This window comes from Dipodomys spectabilis, unplaced genomic scaffold (genome assembly GCF_019054845.1).
Source record: "Dipodomys spectabilis isolate Male_0828 unplaced genomic scaffold, ASM1905484v1 ptg000024l, whole genome shotgun sequence".
NCBI classification, from domain to species: Eukaryota; Metazoa; Chordata; class Mammalia; order Rodentia; family Heteromyidae; genus Dipodomys; species Dipodomys spectabilis.
The window spans coordinates 220,124-232,847 of NW_024870701.1; the positions used below are offsets into that span (position 1 = coordinate 220,124).

General features: G+C 42.1%; 1 protein-coding gene across 1 annotated transcript in view; it reads left to right on the forward strand.

Annotated features, from left to right (window-relative positions):
* Dlgap1 (DLG associated protein 1) overlaps positions 1-11,081 on the forward strand; it is a 169,211-nt gene extending 158,130 nt beyond the window's left edge. Inside the window, exons 9-10 of the mRNA XM_042674982.1 lie at positions 7,435-7,587; positions 10,669-11,081. Coding sequence (XP_042530916.1) covers positions 7,435-7,587; positions 10,669-10,878 — 363 coding nt within the window. The 3' untranslated portion in view covers positions 10,879-11,081. The remainder of the gene's footprint in view (positions 1-7,434; positions 7,588-10,668) is intronic.
* The last annotated feature ends 1,643 nt before the right edge of the window (positions 11,082-12,724 follow it).

A 12,724-nucleotide genomic window follows, 5' to 3' on the forward strand; every position in this document is an offset into this window, starting at 1 on the left:
GAGGGACGGTGCTCAGACCCAGAGTTCCATCCCATGACTGACAAAAAGAAAAGAAAAGAAAAGCACCTCTTCTACTACTTGTGTAACTCTGTTGAGGGTGCACTGTGTACATGTATGCAAATATCACAATGAAATCCCCTCTTACTACAAGTTTACACTAATTGAAAAATAAGGTAAAATTTTAAAAAAGGAAAAAATTTTACCTTATTTAAGCCATCCTATTTTAAGAGTCGACTGCAAAATAAAGCAAGCTACAACTCACCTGGGCTTGAAACAAAAGATAAAAAGCTTGCTACTGTCTCCTAAAGCATAATTTCAGTAGCCTGGCTTTGATTACTAAGTTGTTGAACATGCTGGACCTAAAATAAAGAAAAGGAAAGGCCACTATTTATGTGTGGAACATGAAACCCTGATTGTTTGCAATATAAATGACCCAAAATATGATTTTAGAATTTTAACTCTGTATCACTGGCCCATTGTTCTCTCTTCAGATCTTATCTTATTTACAAGGACAGATACAGACTGGGGGTAGGAGGGGGAAGGAGATTTATCTAGACAGAGCTCAATGAAGAGAAAATAGAAAATCAGCAAAAGCCATTTCTCTTCTCTAGGCTATTATTTTTTTTAATCTACACACACACACACACACACACACACACACACACTCAAGTGGCATGACTCAAGTGGTAGAGCACCTGCCTTAGCTAGCACAAGGCCCAACACTGAAAGAGAGAAAGGAAGAAAAGAAGGAAGGGAGGGAGGGAGGGAGAAAGGGAGGAAAGGAGGAAGGGAGGGAGGGAAATAGAAAGCTATACTGCTGAAACTGTGGAAGTCACAGTTGTTAAAAGAATTAGCCAAACCCAGGCACTGGTGGCTCTCGCCTGTAATCCTAGCTACTCAGGAGGCTGAGATCTGAGGATTATGGTTAAAAGCCAGCCCCCAAAGGAAAGTCCGTGAGACTCTATCTCCAATAAACCACCAGAAAACTGGAAGTGGTGCTGGGGCTTAAGTGGTAGAGTGCTCGCCTTGAGCTGAAGAGCTGAGGGACAGTGTGTAAGCCCAGAGTTCAAGCCCCGAGACCGACAAAAAAAAAAAAAAAAGTGCCAGAAGCCTTTGGCTCACAGTTGTAATCCTAGCTACACAGGAGGCTGAGATCTGAATATCATGGTTCAAAGTCAGTCTGGGCAGGGAAGCTAGAGAGACTATTATTACCCATTAACTACTAAAAAGGCAGAAGGGGAACTGTGGCTCCAGTGGTAGAACACCAGCCTAGAGCACAAAATCTCAGGAACAGTACCCAGGCCCTGAGTTCAAGCCCCAGGACTGGTATACCCAAAGAAAGTATTTAATGAACAACTGTACTGTGGAGTAGAATGTAAACTTTGTGCAGATTTTTTTTTTTTTTTGTCAGTCTTGGGACTTGACCTCTGGGCCTGGGTGCTGTCCCTCAGCTCTTCAGCTCAAGGGGCGCACTCTACCACTTGAGCCACAGTGCCACTTCCAGTTTTCTGGTGGTTTATTGGAAATAGGAATCTCACATACTTTCCTGCCCAGGCTGGCTTTGAACCGTGACCCTCAGATCTCAGCCTCCTGAGTAGCTAGGATTACAGGCTTAAGCCATCAACAGGTAGCACTTTGTGCAGATTTTAAAGACGTCATTGTAGACAAGATATTTGGAAAAGATTTGCTGACTTCTAAGAAACTTTAAAGCCTTATTAAACAACTTCTGATGTTTCCTTGTTCCTGGTGGGCTCTTATTTCTGGGAGAACAGGAGAAACAAAGTGAAATGCAGGAATCCAGTGCCACACTGGGGAAGAGGGTCATTGGTGGTGAAGCCAGGCCCCAGCAGGAAAGGCCCAGAGCATACATGTGCCAGACTCTGTATTAAGTAAGCACCTGTAGATGTCTGAGTTCATTCAATCCTTAGAATGAGCATTTAGAGTTAATAATAGTGACATCATTCTTATGATGATACTATAGATGAGAAAAATGAGTATGAAAAGCTAAAAATCTATGACCAAGCACAGTTATAGGCAGAGCCAAGACTCACAGCCCAGTGTATTTGGCCTCATTCCTGTAAATTCCACTCAGGATTGAAGTTCTATTCCTTAGCTTGAAGGAGTTAGCTCCACCCCATTGGCAGCAGGAAGCAAGGTAGCCTAGTGTTGGCCCCACTCAGGCTTACAGCCACATAAAAGCAGCATTATGATTGGCCAGAATGAGAGTCAACCCTCCTTGCTTTAGTTCTTCTTTAGTTCTCTGAGGAGGAGAAAAATAATAGGCCCTTTATTTTGGATACACTTACACATTATCCCAAACCAGACTCTCAGGCTTAGAATGAATTGACAAAAGTTGGCTTTTTCCAACATAACTAAACCAAAGAACCCAGCCTCCTCTTTCTTCTACTTTCTGACCTCTAACCTCCACGATGGCCTGGATTAAGCATTGAGCTGCTACTCACTTTTGTGTGTGGGAAGTCACATGACTATCCATTTGAAGAACGATCAGACCCTAGCTCTCTTTTTCTGTTTCCTTACTTATCTATTTCACAAAGGTAAGGCAAAGAGATTCCTTGAGAGGGAAGTGGTGCAGTGGCTCAAGTGGTAGAGCACTCGCCTTGAGCTGAAGAGCTCAAGGACAGCACCCAGGCCCAGAGTTCAAGCCCCACAATCAACAACAAAAAAAAGAGATCCCTTAAGAAGAGGGAATAAGTTGCCTATGATACAAAGTTAAGTACACTGAAAAAAATATTACAGGTATTTGTGCCCAATGATCTACAGATTGGGTATGGTGATGTCCCTCTGTGATCCCAGCAATCGGTGGGCTAAGTCTGAGATCGAATTTCTTGCCTTAAAAAAACAAAACAAGCTGCACTGGTGGCTTATGCCTGTAATCCTAGCTACTCAGCAGGCTGGGGTCTGCGGATCACAGTTCAAAGCCAGCTCCAGCAGGAAAATCCGTGATACTCTGACCTCCAATTAACCACCAGAAACCTGGACGTGGCATTATGGCTCAAGCAACAGAGGACTCGCTTTGAGCTGAAGAGCTCAGGGACAGTGCCTAGGCCCAGAGTTCAAAACCCACAACGGACAAAATAAAAAAAATCCACAAACAGCAACAACAAAAAAAATCTGAAGCCAGAAATGCTTCAAAATCTGAAATTTTTGTTATACTCACATGATACTCACTACAAGTAGAAAATCCTACATCTGACTTCACATAACAAGTTGTAGTGTAAACACAGGTGTAGTATGTGAGTGATTGGAATCTATTGTAAACCTCTATGGAAAGGTAACATGAAATCTCCTCCCCTGTGTCACACACACACACACACACACACACACACACACCTGTAATCCCAGATAGTAGCTAAGTAGAGACAGTTCTAGAGCAGCAGGGGCAATTTAATAGGAGACCTTACCTCAAAAACAAACTAGAGCCAGGCACCAGTGGTTCATGCCTGTTATCTTAGCTGTTCAGGAGGCTGAGATCTAAGGATTGAGGTTTAAAGCCAGACCAGACAGGAAAGTCAGTGAGATCCTTATTTCCAATAAACCAGCAAAAAGTTGGGAGTGAAGCTGTGGCTCAAGTCTTAAACAGAAAAGCTCAGAGATAACACCTAGGCCCTGAGTTCAAGCTCCAGTACTGGCACACACAAAATAAAACCCCTAAAAAACAAAAGGAAAGGGCTGTGGGTGTGGCTTTAGTGGTAGAGCATTTGCATGGCAAGTGGGAGGCCCAGACTTCAACTCCTCTTACTATGGAAAATAGTTACCTTCACTGTGTGTGTAAGGCATTTATGAAATGGAAATGAAGTTCATGTTTAAACTTGAGTCTCATCCCCAAGGTATCTCATTATGTAAATGTAAATATTCCCAAACCCTAAAAAGTGCAAAATCTCAGCTTCAGAGCCCAGTGGTTTTAGATAATGTATTCAACACTACTATTTCTTTATATTGGTGGTAAAACTAAAAGTTTAGCCAATAGGGATCATGAATCCAAAATAGGTAGTTTACTTTTTTCTTTCTGATAAGGCCAAATATATTGTGCGATCAAAAACTATTTGAAAGGCACTTTGACTATTATCTATCTGTTTTGAATGCCTAGATGTTGAGGAATGTTTTTTATAAAGACAGGGTTTTGCTGTGTTCCCCAATCTGAACTTGAATTCACGTTCCACCCACCTTAGTCTTCCCAAATTGGGATTACAAGCATGCACTAACATGCCTAGAAAGAAATTTTATCATTTACTAAGTCAAAATACCATACACAAAGCCTTTCATTAATTGTCACTGAAATAATTTTTTGTTGTTGCTGTATGATACTGAGGATTGAACCCAAGGCCTTAAACGTTTTAAGCAGGCATTCATTCCACCACTGAGCTATACTAACCCCAAGAATACATTTTAACAGTGACTCAAGGATTTACAATGTTATAGTTTATTTTTTCCAAGAAAATCAGGATTATGAGAATGTTTTCAAACTATAGTTATACATATATCTTCTTTTCTGTTTTTTCTTTCTTTCTTTTTTTTTTTTTAGTTGGACATGAGGCTTGAACTCAGGGCCTGGACATTGTCCCTGAATTTTTGTGCTCAAGACTAGCATTCTACTATCTTGAACCGCAGCTCCACTTCCACTTTTCTGGTGGTAAATTGAAGATAAGAGTCTCATGGGCTTTCTTGCCTAGGCTAGTTTTGAACCACGATCCTCAGATCTCAGCTTCCTGAGGCTAGGATTATAGTGCCCAGCAAAGACGTCTTGTTTGTATGTTCTGGCACTGGGGCTTTAACTCAGGGCTGTATACTCTCTCTTCTACTTAAGACTGTTACTCTACTACTTGAGCCACATTTCCACTCCTGGATTTTTTGGGTGGTTAATTGAAATTAGTATCTGGAATTTGTCTATGCAAGCAGCCTTCAAATCTCTCCTCAGATCTCCATATCCTGAATAGCTAAGATTATAGGTATAAGCCACTAGCACCAGCAATGCGTCCTTTTTTTTTTTTTTTCTAGTCATGGGACTTGAACTCAGGGCCTGGGCGCTGTCCCTGAGCTTTTGTACTCAAGGCTAGTACTCTTCACTTTGAGCCACAGTACCACTTCCAGTTTTCTGGTCATTAACTGGAGATAAGAATCTCACAGACTTCCTGTTTAGGCTGGCTTTGAACTGCAATTCTCAGATCTCAGCCTCCTGAGTAGCTAGGATTACAAGCATGAGCCACCGGTGCCTGCCTACACCTTTTTTTTTTTTTTTTTGTCGGTCGTGGGGCTTGAACTCTGGGCCTGGGCGCTGTCCCTCAGCTCTTCAGCTCAAGGCAAGCGCTCTACCACTTGAGCTACAGCGCCACTTCCGGTTTTCTGGTGGTTTATTGGAGATAGGAGTCTCACGGTCTCTCCTGCCCAGGCTGGCTTTGAACCGCGATCCTCAGATCTCAGCCTCCTGAGTAGCTAGGATTACAGGCGTGAGCCACCAGCGCCCGGCTTGCCTACACCTTTTTAAAAAGAAAAACCAGCAGTGAACTACTCAAAAGCCGGAAGTGGGGCTATGGCTCAAGTGGTAGAGTACCAGCCTTGAGCAGAAAGAGGCTCAGGGACAGTGCCCAGGCCCTGAGTTCAAGCCCCACAACTGATTTAAAAAAAAAAAAAAGCTAAGGGACAGGCATGGAACTCAAGCTCCAGTTCTGGCAAAATAAAAATAATAAAATAAAAATTGATTCTTTTAAAAAATAAAAATAAAAAAAATAAAAAAAATAAAATAAAAAGAAAAACCAGGCTAGTGATACTAGTCCATTCAAAGATGTCAAAGTTCTTTCTACCCTGTTAAATTTCATGGTCAACAACTTTGCTCTTTCTTAAGTTCTGATGGTACCATTTTTTGTAGGGATGAGTTTTGAAAGTACAAGCTGGCCTCATGTTATTATACAACATGAGGTCTCACAGATTTTCCATGGCATGAAAAAAAGTGACATTAGCCAGAGGCTCTTGACACGAGGAGGCTCCCACAAACTGACTTGCCTGCCTTAAACTACTCTTGCAGAAAATGATCAGCAATGACCAAGTCACCTTTGTCTCTTGAATGTGGTTTATTTTCCTTTCTTAGATCAGATAAATTAAGGTCATACCTTCTATTGTCAGAGATATATGGGTGAGGACAAAGAAAACCAACTCAAACCCTGAAGGTTTACAATCCTAGCATATTAATCCTTGTAATCATGCTTCTATATGTATAGATACTTGTTCATGCTTACTGTATTATGTGGCAATCTATTTAAAACCAATTAAGGACTGAGTGGATTGGCTCAAGGACTGAAAAATAAATAAATAAATATATGCTGGGTGCTAGTGGCTCATGGTTGTAATCTTAGCTGCTCAGGAGGCTGAGGTCCGAGGATCTCAGTTTGAAATCAGCCCAGGCAGAAAAGTCCATGAGACTTAACTAGCAAGAGGCTGGAAATGGGGATGTGGCTAGAGTGGTAGAACACTATCCTTGAGTGGTAAAAGTCAAATGAGAGCACAACACCCTGGCGCAAGCCCCAGTACTGGCATAATAAACAAACAAACAATGCCAAGCAATGGTGGCTCACGCCTGTAATCCTAGCTACTCAGGAGGCTGAGATCTGAGAAGCACAGTTCAAAGCCAACCATCACCAGAACACTGGAAGTGGTGCTGTGGCTCAAGTGGTAGAGTGCTAGCCTTGAGCTGAAGAGCTAAGGGACAGAGCCCAGGCCCAGAGTTCAAGCCCCATGACAAAAAAAAAAAAATCTAATTAAATTCTAAGTGATTTTATCCAAGCAGCCACATATAAAATGAATTCCTATACTAATAACATCTTAATTGCCAAATACATAGTATTTTGAAGGGTTGAAGGTGTGTTTCAATGGTAGATTAAAGGTTCAACCCAGAACCAAAAAAAAACAAAAAACAAAACCCACGAAATAAAACCAAAAACATACCTACAGAGTGCTTAGAAAACATTACTTTATTATTCAACATGAATGTTAAATCTAATCATATTCTAGATTCCTTATCTGTTCAGTGAACAAATTATGGGGCATAGTGTTGAATAATATAAATATACTAAGTTGTTTTTTTTTTTCAAAGTTGGTATTTAAATGTGTTGTTTTTAAATGCAGGGTATAATAACTCATGCTAGAATTTTTCAAATGTTTGACCTTATCCGCTTTATCAGACCCATACAACAAGTCTAGATACTTCTAAGAGAGGAATTTTACAGCCTTGACAATTGAGTCACCAACTCAAACCAAAAGTGGAGATAAGATTACCATTCATAGCCTCGCTTTTATCTCCTAGCACCAAAAGGAACCCGGCATTCTTACATTATTTGGAATATTTGCAGATGTCTCATTGGCTCTGAGCCTGGTATGTCACATGGTCTCTAAAGCATAAATATGTTTCTTTCTCTTGTACAGAACCCTAATGCTCATCCGAGACCCACTTCCCAGGATTTGGCGGGGTTTTGGGACATGCTGCAGTTGTCCATAGAAAATATTAGTATGAAATTTGACGAACTTCATCAGTTAAAGGCCAATAATTGGAAACAGATGGATCCTCTTGACAAGAAGGTAGAACAATGTAGATTTTGTATGGTTCATTTAAAAACTTGTACAAACGCTGGACAGTCTAAATAGGCTTCTGCATTCAGTCCTGCTGTTTACAATGTGAAATGGAGCTGATATCATATAAATTTCATTGTAATGACAATGTTTACATAGTAATCATTTGGGATATTATCTGTAATATGTTTCAGGCATATTTTAAAAGAAAAAAAAAAACCTTGTCTTTGTGAATTGGAAAATGGGAATGTGGCTTTTTTTTTTTTTTGGTCAATTAAACTTTTAAGTTAAACCATTTTAGTCATTGGAAGGAATTGCCTCCCTTTTGCTTTTTAAATGAAAATAAATGACATCTACAATGCATGGTACCATAGAGCAAGAGTTCAACTTCCTTACAAGCTGAGGATGTGTTTCCGAGAAAATTAGGAAGCCCTGAAAAATAACTGACTTGATGATCATCTCATAAGTATAGTAATAAACAAATCACTGTGGTTCAAGTCTAAAACACCATAAGCTTCCGTAGTCATCATAAATGTTGGGATTTTTTTTTCCAAAGTTCTACTCTTGGTTGATTTGCCTGGGGAGGGAAATATTGCTCACTGTGGTCCTCATGCAACAGTTTAGAAATAAAGACTGGAATTCTTTTACTTTAATTAAGCAACTGTAATTTCATATCTGATTAGGGTGGCTCCACCAGGCTCAGACAAGTATCCAATGTCTGCTTCCTCAGGCTGTCCTTCATACATGACTGTTTTGAAACACTTGCCTGAGGTCAAATAGTTCCAAGAGATTCAACCTCAGAAAATGAGGCTCCTTTGAAGCAATGGTGGTCTTGCTCTCTTCAAGTCTCCTCCTTTATTAGAGTCAATGGCATTCTAGTTATTGACACTGCTGCCCATTATATTGGGGTTCCTGGGGTCAATGGACTCCAGGAAGAAATCTGGTCCCAAGGGACAGTCTGTAACAGAATGCCATCTCTTCACTGTCCCCACCCCCAGTTCTATTGCCACCAAACTGGGGGTTGTTGTATTAAATATGAAATTTATATGGTGTACATCTGGGCTTTTAGTTGGGAAACCAAACATTGTACCACATTCAGTTTTCTTTACTCTGCGTGTGAAGCTATCTGCTGTCAAGGCTTTTAAGTGGATCTTATTTGAAGAAATCCTGGCAGGTATATACGTGCTGGTAATTTACTTTCCAGAATTGATCCATTTTATTTCTCATTCATTGATTACTTAAAAAGCGTTCTTAAAACAAAACAACAACAACAACAACAAAAAAACACAACAAAATAAGGTAGGCTGGGCACCGGTGGCTCACACTTATAATCCTAGCTACTCAGAAGGCTGAGATCTGAGGATCACTATTTGAAGCCAGCTGGGCAGGAAAGTGTGTGACACTCCTATATCCAATTAACCAGAAAAAAGCTGGACATGGAGGTGTGGCTCACATAGGGCCAGCCTTGGGTGGAAAAGCCAAGTGAGAGCGTGTGTAAAGCCCTGAGTTCAAGCCTCAGTACTGACACATTAGAAAATAATAATAATAAAGAAAAATGGGAGGGGGAAAGGTAAATGACTAAAAAGTTCCCAACAGTCATACTTCTAAAAATATCCACTGAATTACCCCACAATGAAGAGCTGAACTGCCCCAAAGAAGTAGTACAAATTGCAATAATGAGACCTCTTGATACATGCACAGTGAATCATTAGTTATCTCAACTTTTAAAGGTTTTCATTTTTAATGGATTTTGTCAATGATCAGAACTTTTCACCGTGCCATGGACTTAGAAGGGGGGAAGGGAGAAAGAAAGGAAGAAAGGAAAGAAAGAAAGAAAGAAAGAAAGAAAGAAAGAAAGAAAGAAAGAAAGAAAGAAAGAAAGAAAGAAGAGAAGAGAGAAAGAATCTAATACTGTGTTGGTGGACAGTTTGCACTATGCTTCCCCTTCACGACTTTTCCACCACCTCAGACAACTGTGGGCCAGTGCATTGTACTACAATGAATTTGGTACTTCTTCCTGGCAAGCAAGGAAGAACTGCTGCCCTGAGCCTGTGTTAAGACACAAAGTGTACCCTTTGGATCTGATCCAGATTTTAAGAACAGGGTCACATTTCATTCCATAGCACCTTGGGATGTTTTATCTTAAATGGACACATTGGGTTTGTGTAGATCTGTTCACACCCTGGAAGCTTAACATCCTCTTTCTAAAGCATTGTGCCTTAGAATGCCCTTCTTCTCCCACCCTACTGGTTTTCTTGCCAAACAGATAAACGTTCCTGGCCGTTTCTCTCCCTGTGGTTGGAATTCCCTTTGGGACTACTAGTTATCCTGAGACCTCCTCAGGATTGACATTGTTAAAGAAGGATGTTTGAGGAAACGACCTGCCTCCCCACCCCCCAGGGTAGGAAATAGCAGGGTCTTCCCTAGTCGGTCACCCTGTACGTTGTATTGCTGTGTGTTCGTGTAACACGCAGAGGGCCTCACTCACCATGGTATCAACAGAGCTCAAGGACATGGTCTTCTAAGCTCCTTTGGTTGCCTAAGTGTGGAGGGGAATCTGGGTGGGCACATTGATGATGATGATGATGATGATGATGATGATGCGACTTGCCTCCGTAAAGGGGATCCACTGTTCTAGATAGTTCTGGGGCTACTGTGCTCTCCTAGCCCATCTCTGGCACTAGGAAGAGCCTGGAGCCTCCAGAGACCCCATTTCCCCAGGTGTTAGGTGCTGGGGTCCTCAGTCTTTCAACCAGGGGTCTGATGAGAGGGAAGAGGGAGGTGTTTAAAATACTCACATCCTGCCCTTAGAGAGGCCTAGTTCTGCAATCCAGTCTTGCCCTTGGCCTTAAACTCATCAGGATTTCTTAAGTTTTCCTGCATCCTTTGACTACCCAAACCAGAATAATGAAGAGGGGGGAAAGAAATGTCTATACAGTGTGCAGATCAACAGTAATCACCCCTTAGGGTAACATCTTAAAAACAATCCAACAAGTGTGTGTGTGATGTTCTAACTACTGACCTATCCGAGTCTTTCCCAAGCTTGTCCTGAGAAGCTGTGTAATGTCCTGAACCTTCTGCTTTGATCAGGAGAGAAGGGCCCCTCCTCCAGTGCCAAAGAAGCCGGCGAAGGGCCCTGCGCCGCTGATCCGGGAGCGCTCGCTGGAGAGCTCGCAGCGCCAGGAGGCCCGCAAGCGCCTGATGGCCGCCAAGCGCGCCGCGTCGGTCCGCCAGAACTCGGCCACCGAGAGCGCCGAGAGCATCGAGATCTACATCCCCGAGGCGCAGACCCGGCTCTGAGCCCGCCCGCCCCGCCCACCGCGGGCCCCGCCCTCCAGAAGCCCCGCCCCCGACCCAGCCCCACCTCCTGTCGCCACGCCCCCTCCAAGCTTCCTTCTTTCCCCCCCGCCTCTGTCCACCTTGCTGGAGCCCCCAGCAGCCCCTCTGCTCCCTAGATCACTCTGCCCATCTTCACCAAGCTTCGTCCCCTGTCCTGATGACTCTGGGCCAAGCCAACCCCACGCCCCCACCCTCCCGTGTAGACACTACACCCTTAGGTCACCTGCCATCCTCAGTTCTCTCAAGCTAGTGTGTCAGCAATATAAAAACCATAGGGAATTTCAGAAATCCAGTATATCACTAGGTGATCCATTTGGGACTTAGCGTCTTCCACGTGAAGGAATGAGGAGCTCCGACTCCCTTTATTTCCCTCCAAGTGGTTATTCTTTAAAAAAAAAAAAAGAAAGAAAGAAAGAAAGAAGAGAAAAGAAAAAAGAAAGAAAAGAAAGATAAAAAATCCAAATTACACTTTCTTTCGAAGCTCAAAACTCACACCATCTCACCAGAATCAGAGTAACAAAGAGACAAGGGACCAAGCTGGCCTGGGGGTTGGGGAAATGGGGGGGGGGGGAGGGGAGGGAGAGAGGGGAGACACAAACCTGCCTGTCCCCAGAGGGAGGGGGGACTTCATTGCTCACAGCTGCACAAAACCTGCCTCAGTGTTCCATCATCAACCACAGCTTCAAATGTTTCAATCAGCAGAAGATTGTAAATTCCATCTTTCAGGGAAATTAATCTATTCTGAAAGGCAATAACAAGAAGAAAGGCAAGGCAAAGGCACTGATGCGTTAAAGATTCAACAGAAGGGATTTTTTTTTTGTCTTATACAAATTTAGAACTGAAACGTTTCTTTTACTTTTTTTTTAATCAACTTTTATTGTACCATGTGTGTTTACCTTGGAGTGGTAGCGGTGATTTTTAAAGGGGAAGTGTAAATCCTATTGATTTAGAGTGGCCCTACCACTCTATCCACACATAGAAATACCCATCTGCCTCTGAAGCTCTTTTCAGAGATTTTGGCTTTTCCCATCATCCTTCTGAATGCTACCCATGCAGCTAGTTTAACCTAGTATCTCATATTTCGAGGATCTTTCTTCTTTAACTTCCTCTCACCACTATACAGAGCTCACTTGTCCAGCAGAAGACCATCTCAAGTGGATAAAAGAAGTTTCCCTTCCCGGTAGACAGGTTGCCTCATTTGAAGTGCTGCCACAGTCATTTTGAGGTTCAAGGTAGAGAGAGATGTTTGGCCTGAAGAGGTGAGGAAGAGGAGGAGGATTCATAGACACTGAAACAAATTCAAGCTTCTGGCGGAGAACTTTGGTTCCCATTTTCAGTCATGGTTGATGAGCAGGATGCATGGCATTAGTGATTAGCTGAAGTTGTTTTCAAATGCCCTTACTTGTAGCAGTTTAAACATTTCCAATGTGGGGATTTGAAAGTCTCACCTGCATTTTATATCAAGCTCACACCCTGAAGCATTAGAAATTTGCCATTAAAAAAAACAAAGGAAATAATAATAATAATAATATCAAATATGCTTGCACCAGAGAAGCTCTTTTAAAAAAATACACTTTCATAGCCAGGTGCTAATTTAATTTTCTCTATAAATTAAGAGAGGTGATGGATTCTGGCAACAAATATTTTCACGGACATATTCTAAAAACCACTAGAGAATTTGCTACCTCTCAGAGCCATCAATGCTTTGAGCTATCTTTATCAACAGGGCACAGATGTTTACTGCTGTGGTTTACAAGAAAAGGGCTACTAACTTATTTAAACACCAACGAACCAACTTTTAACTAGG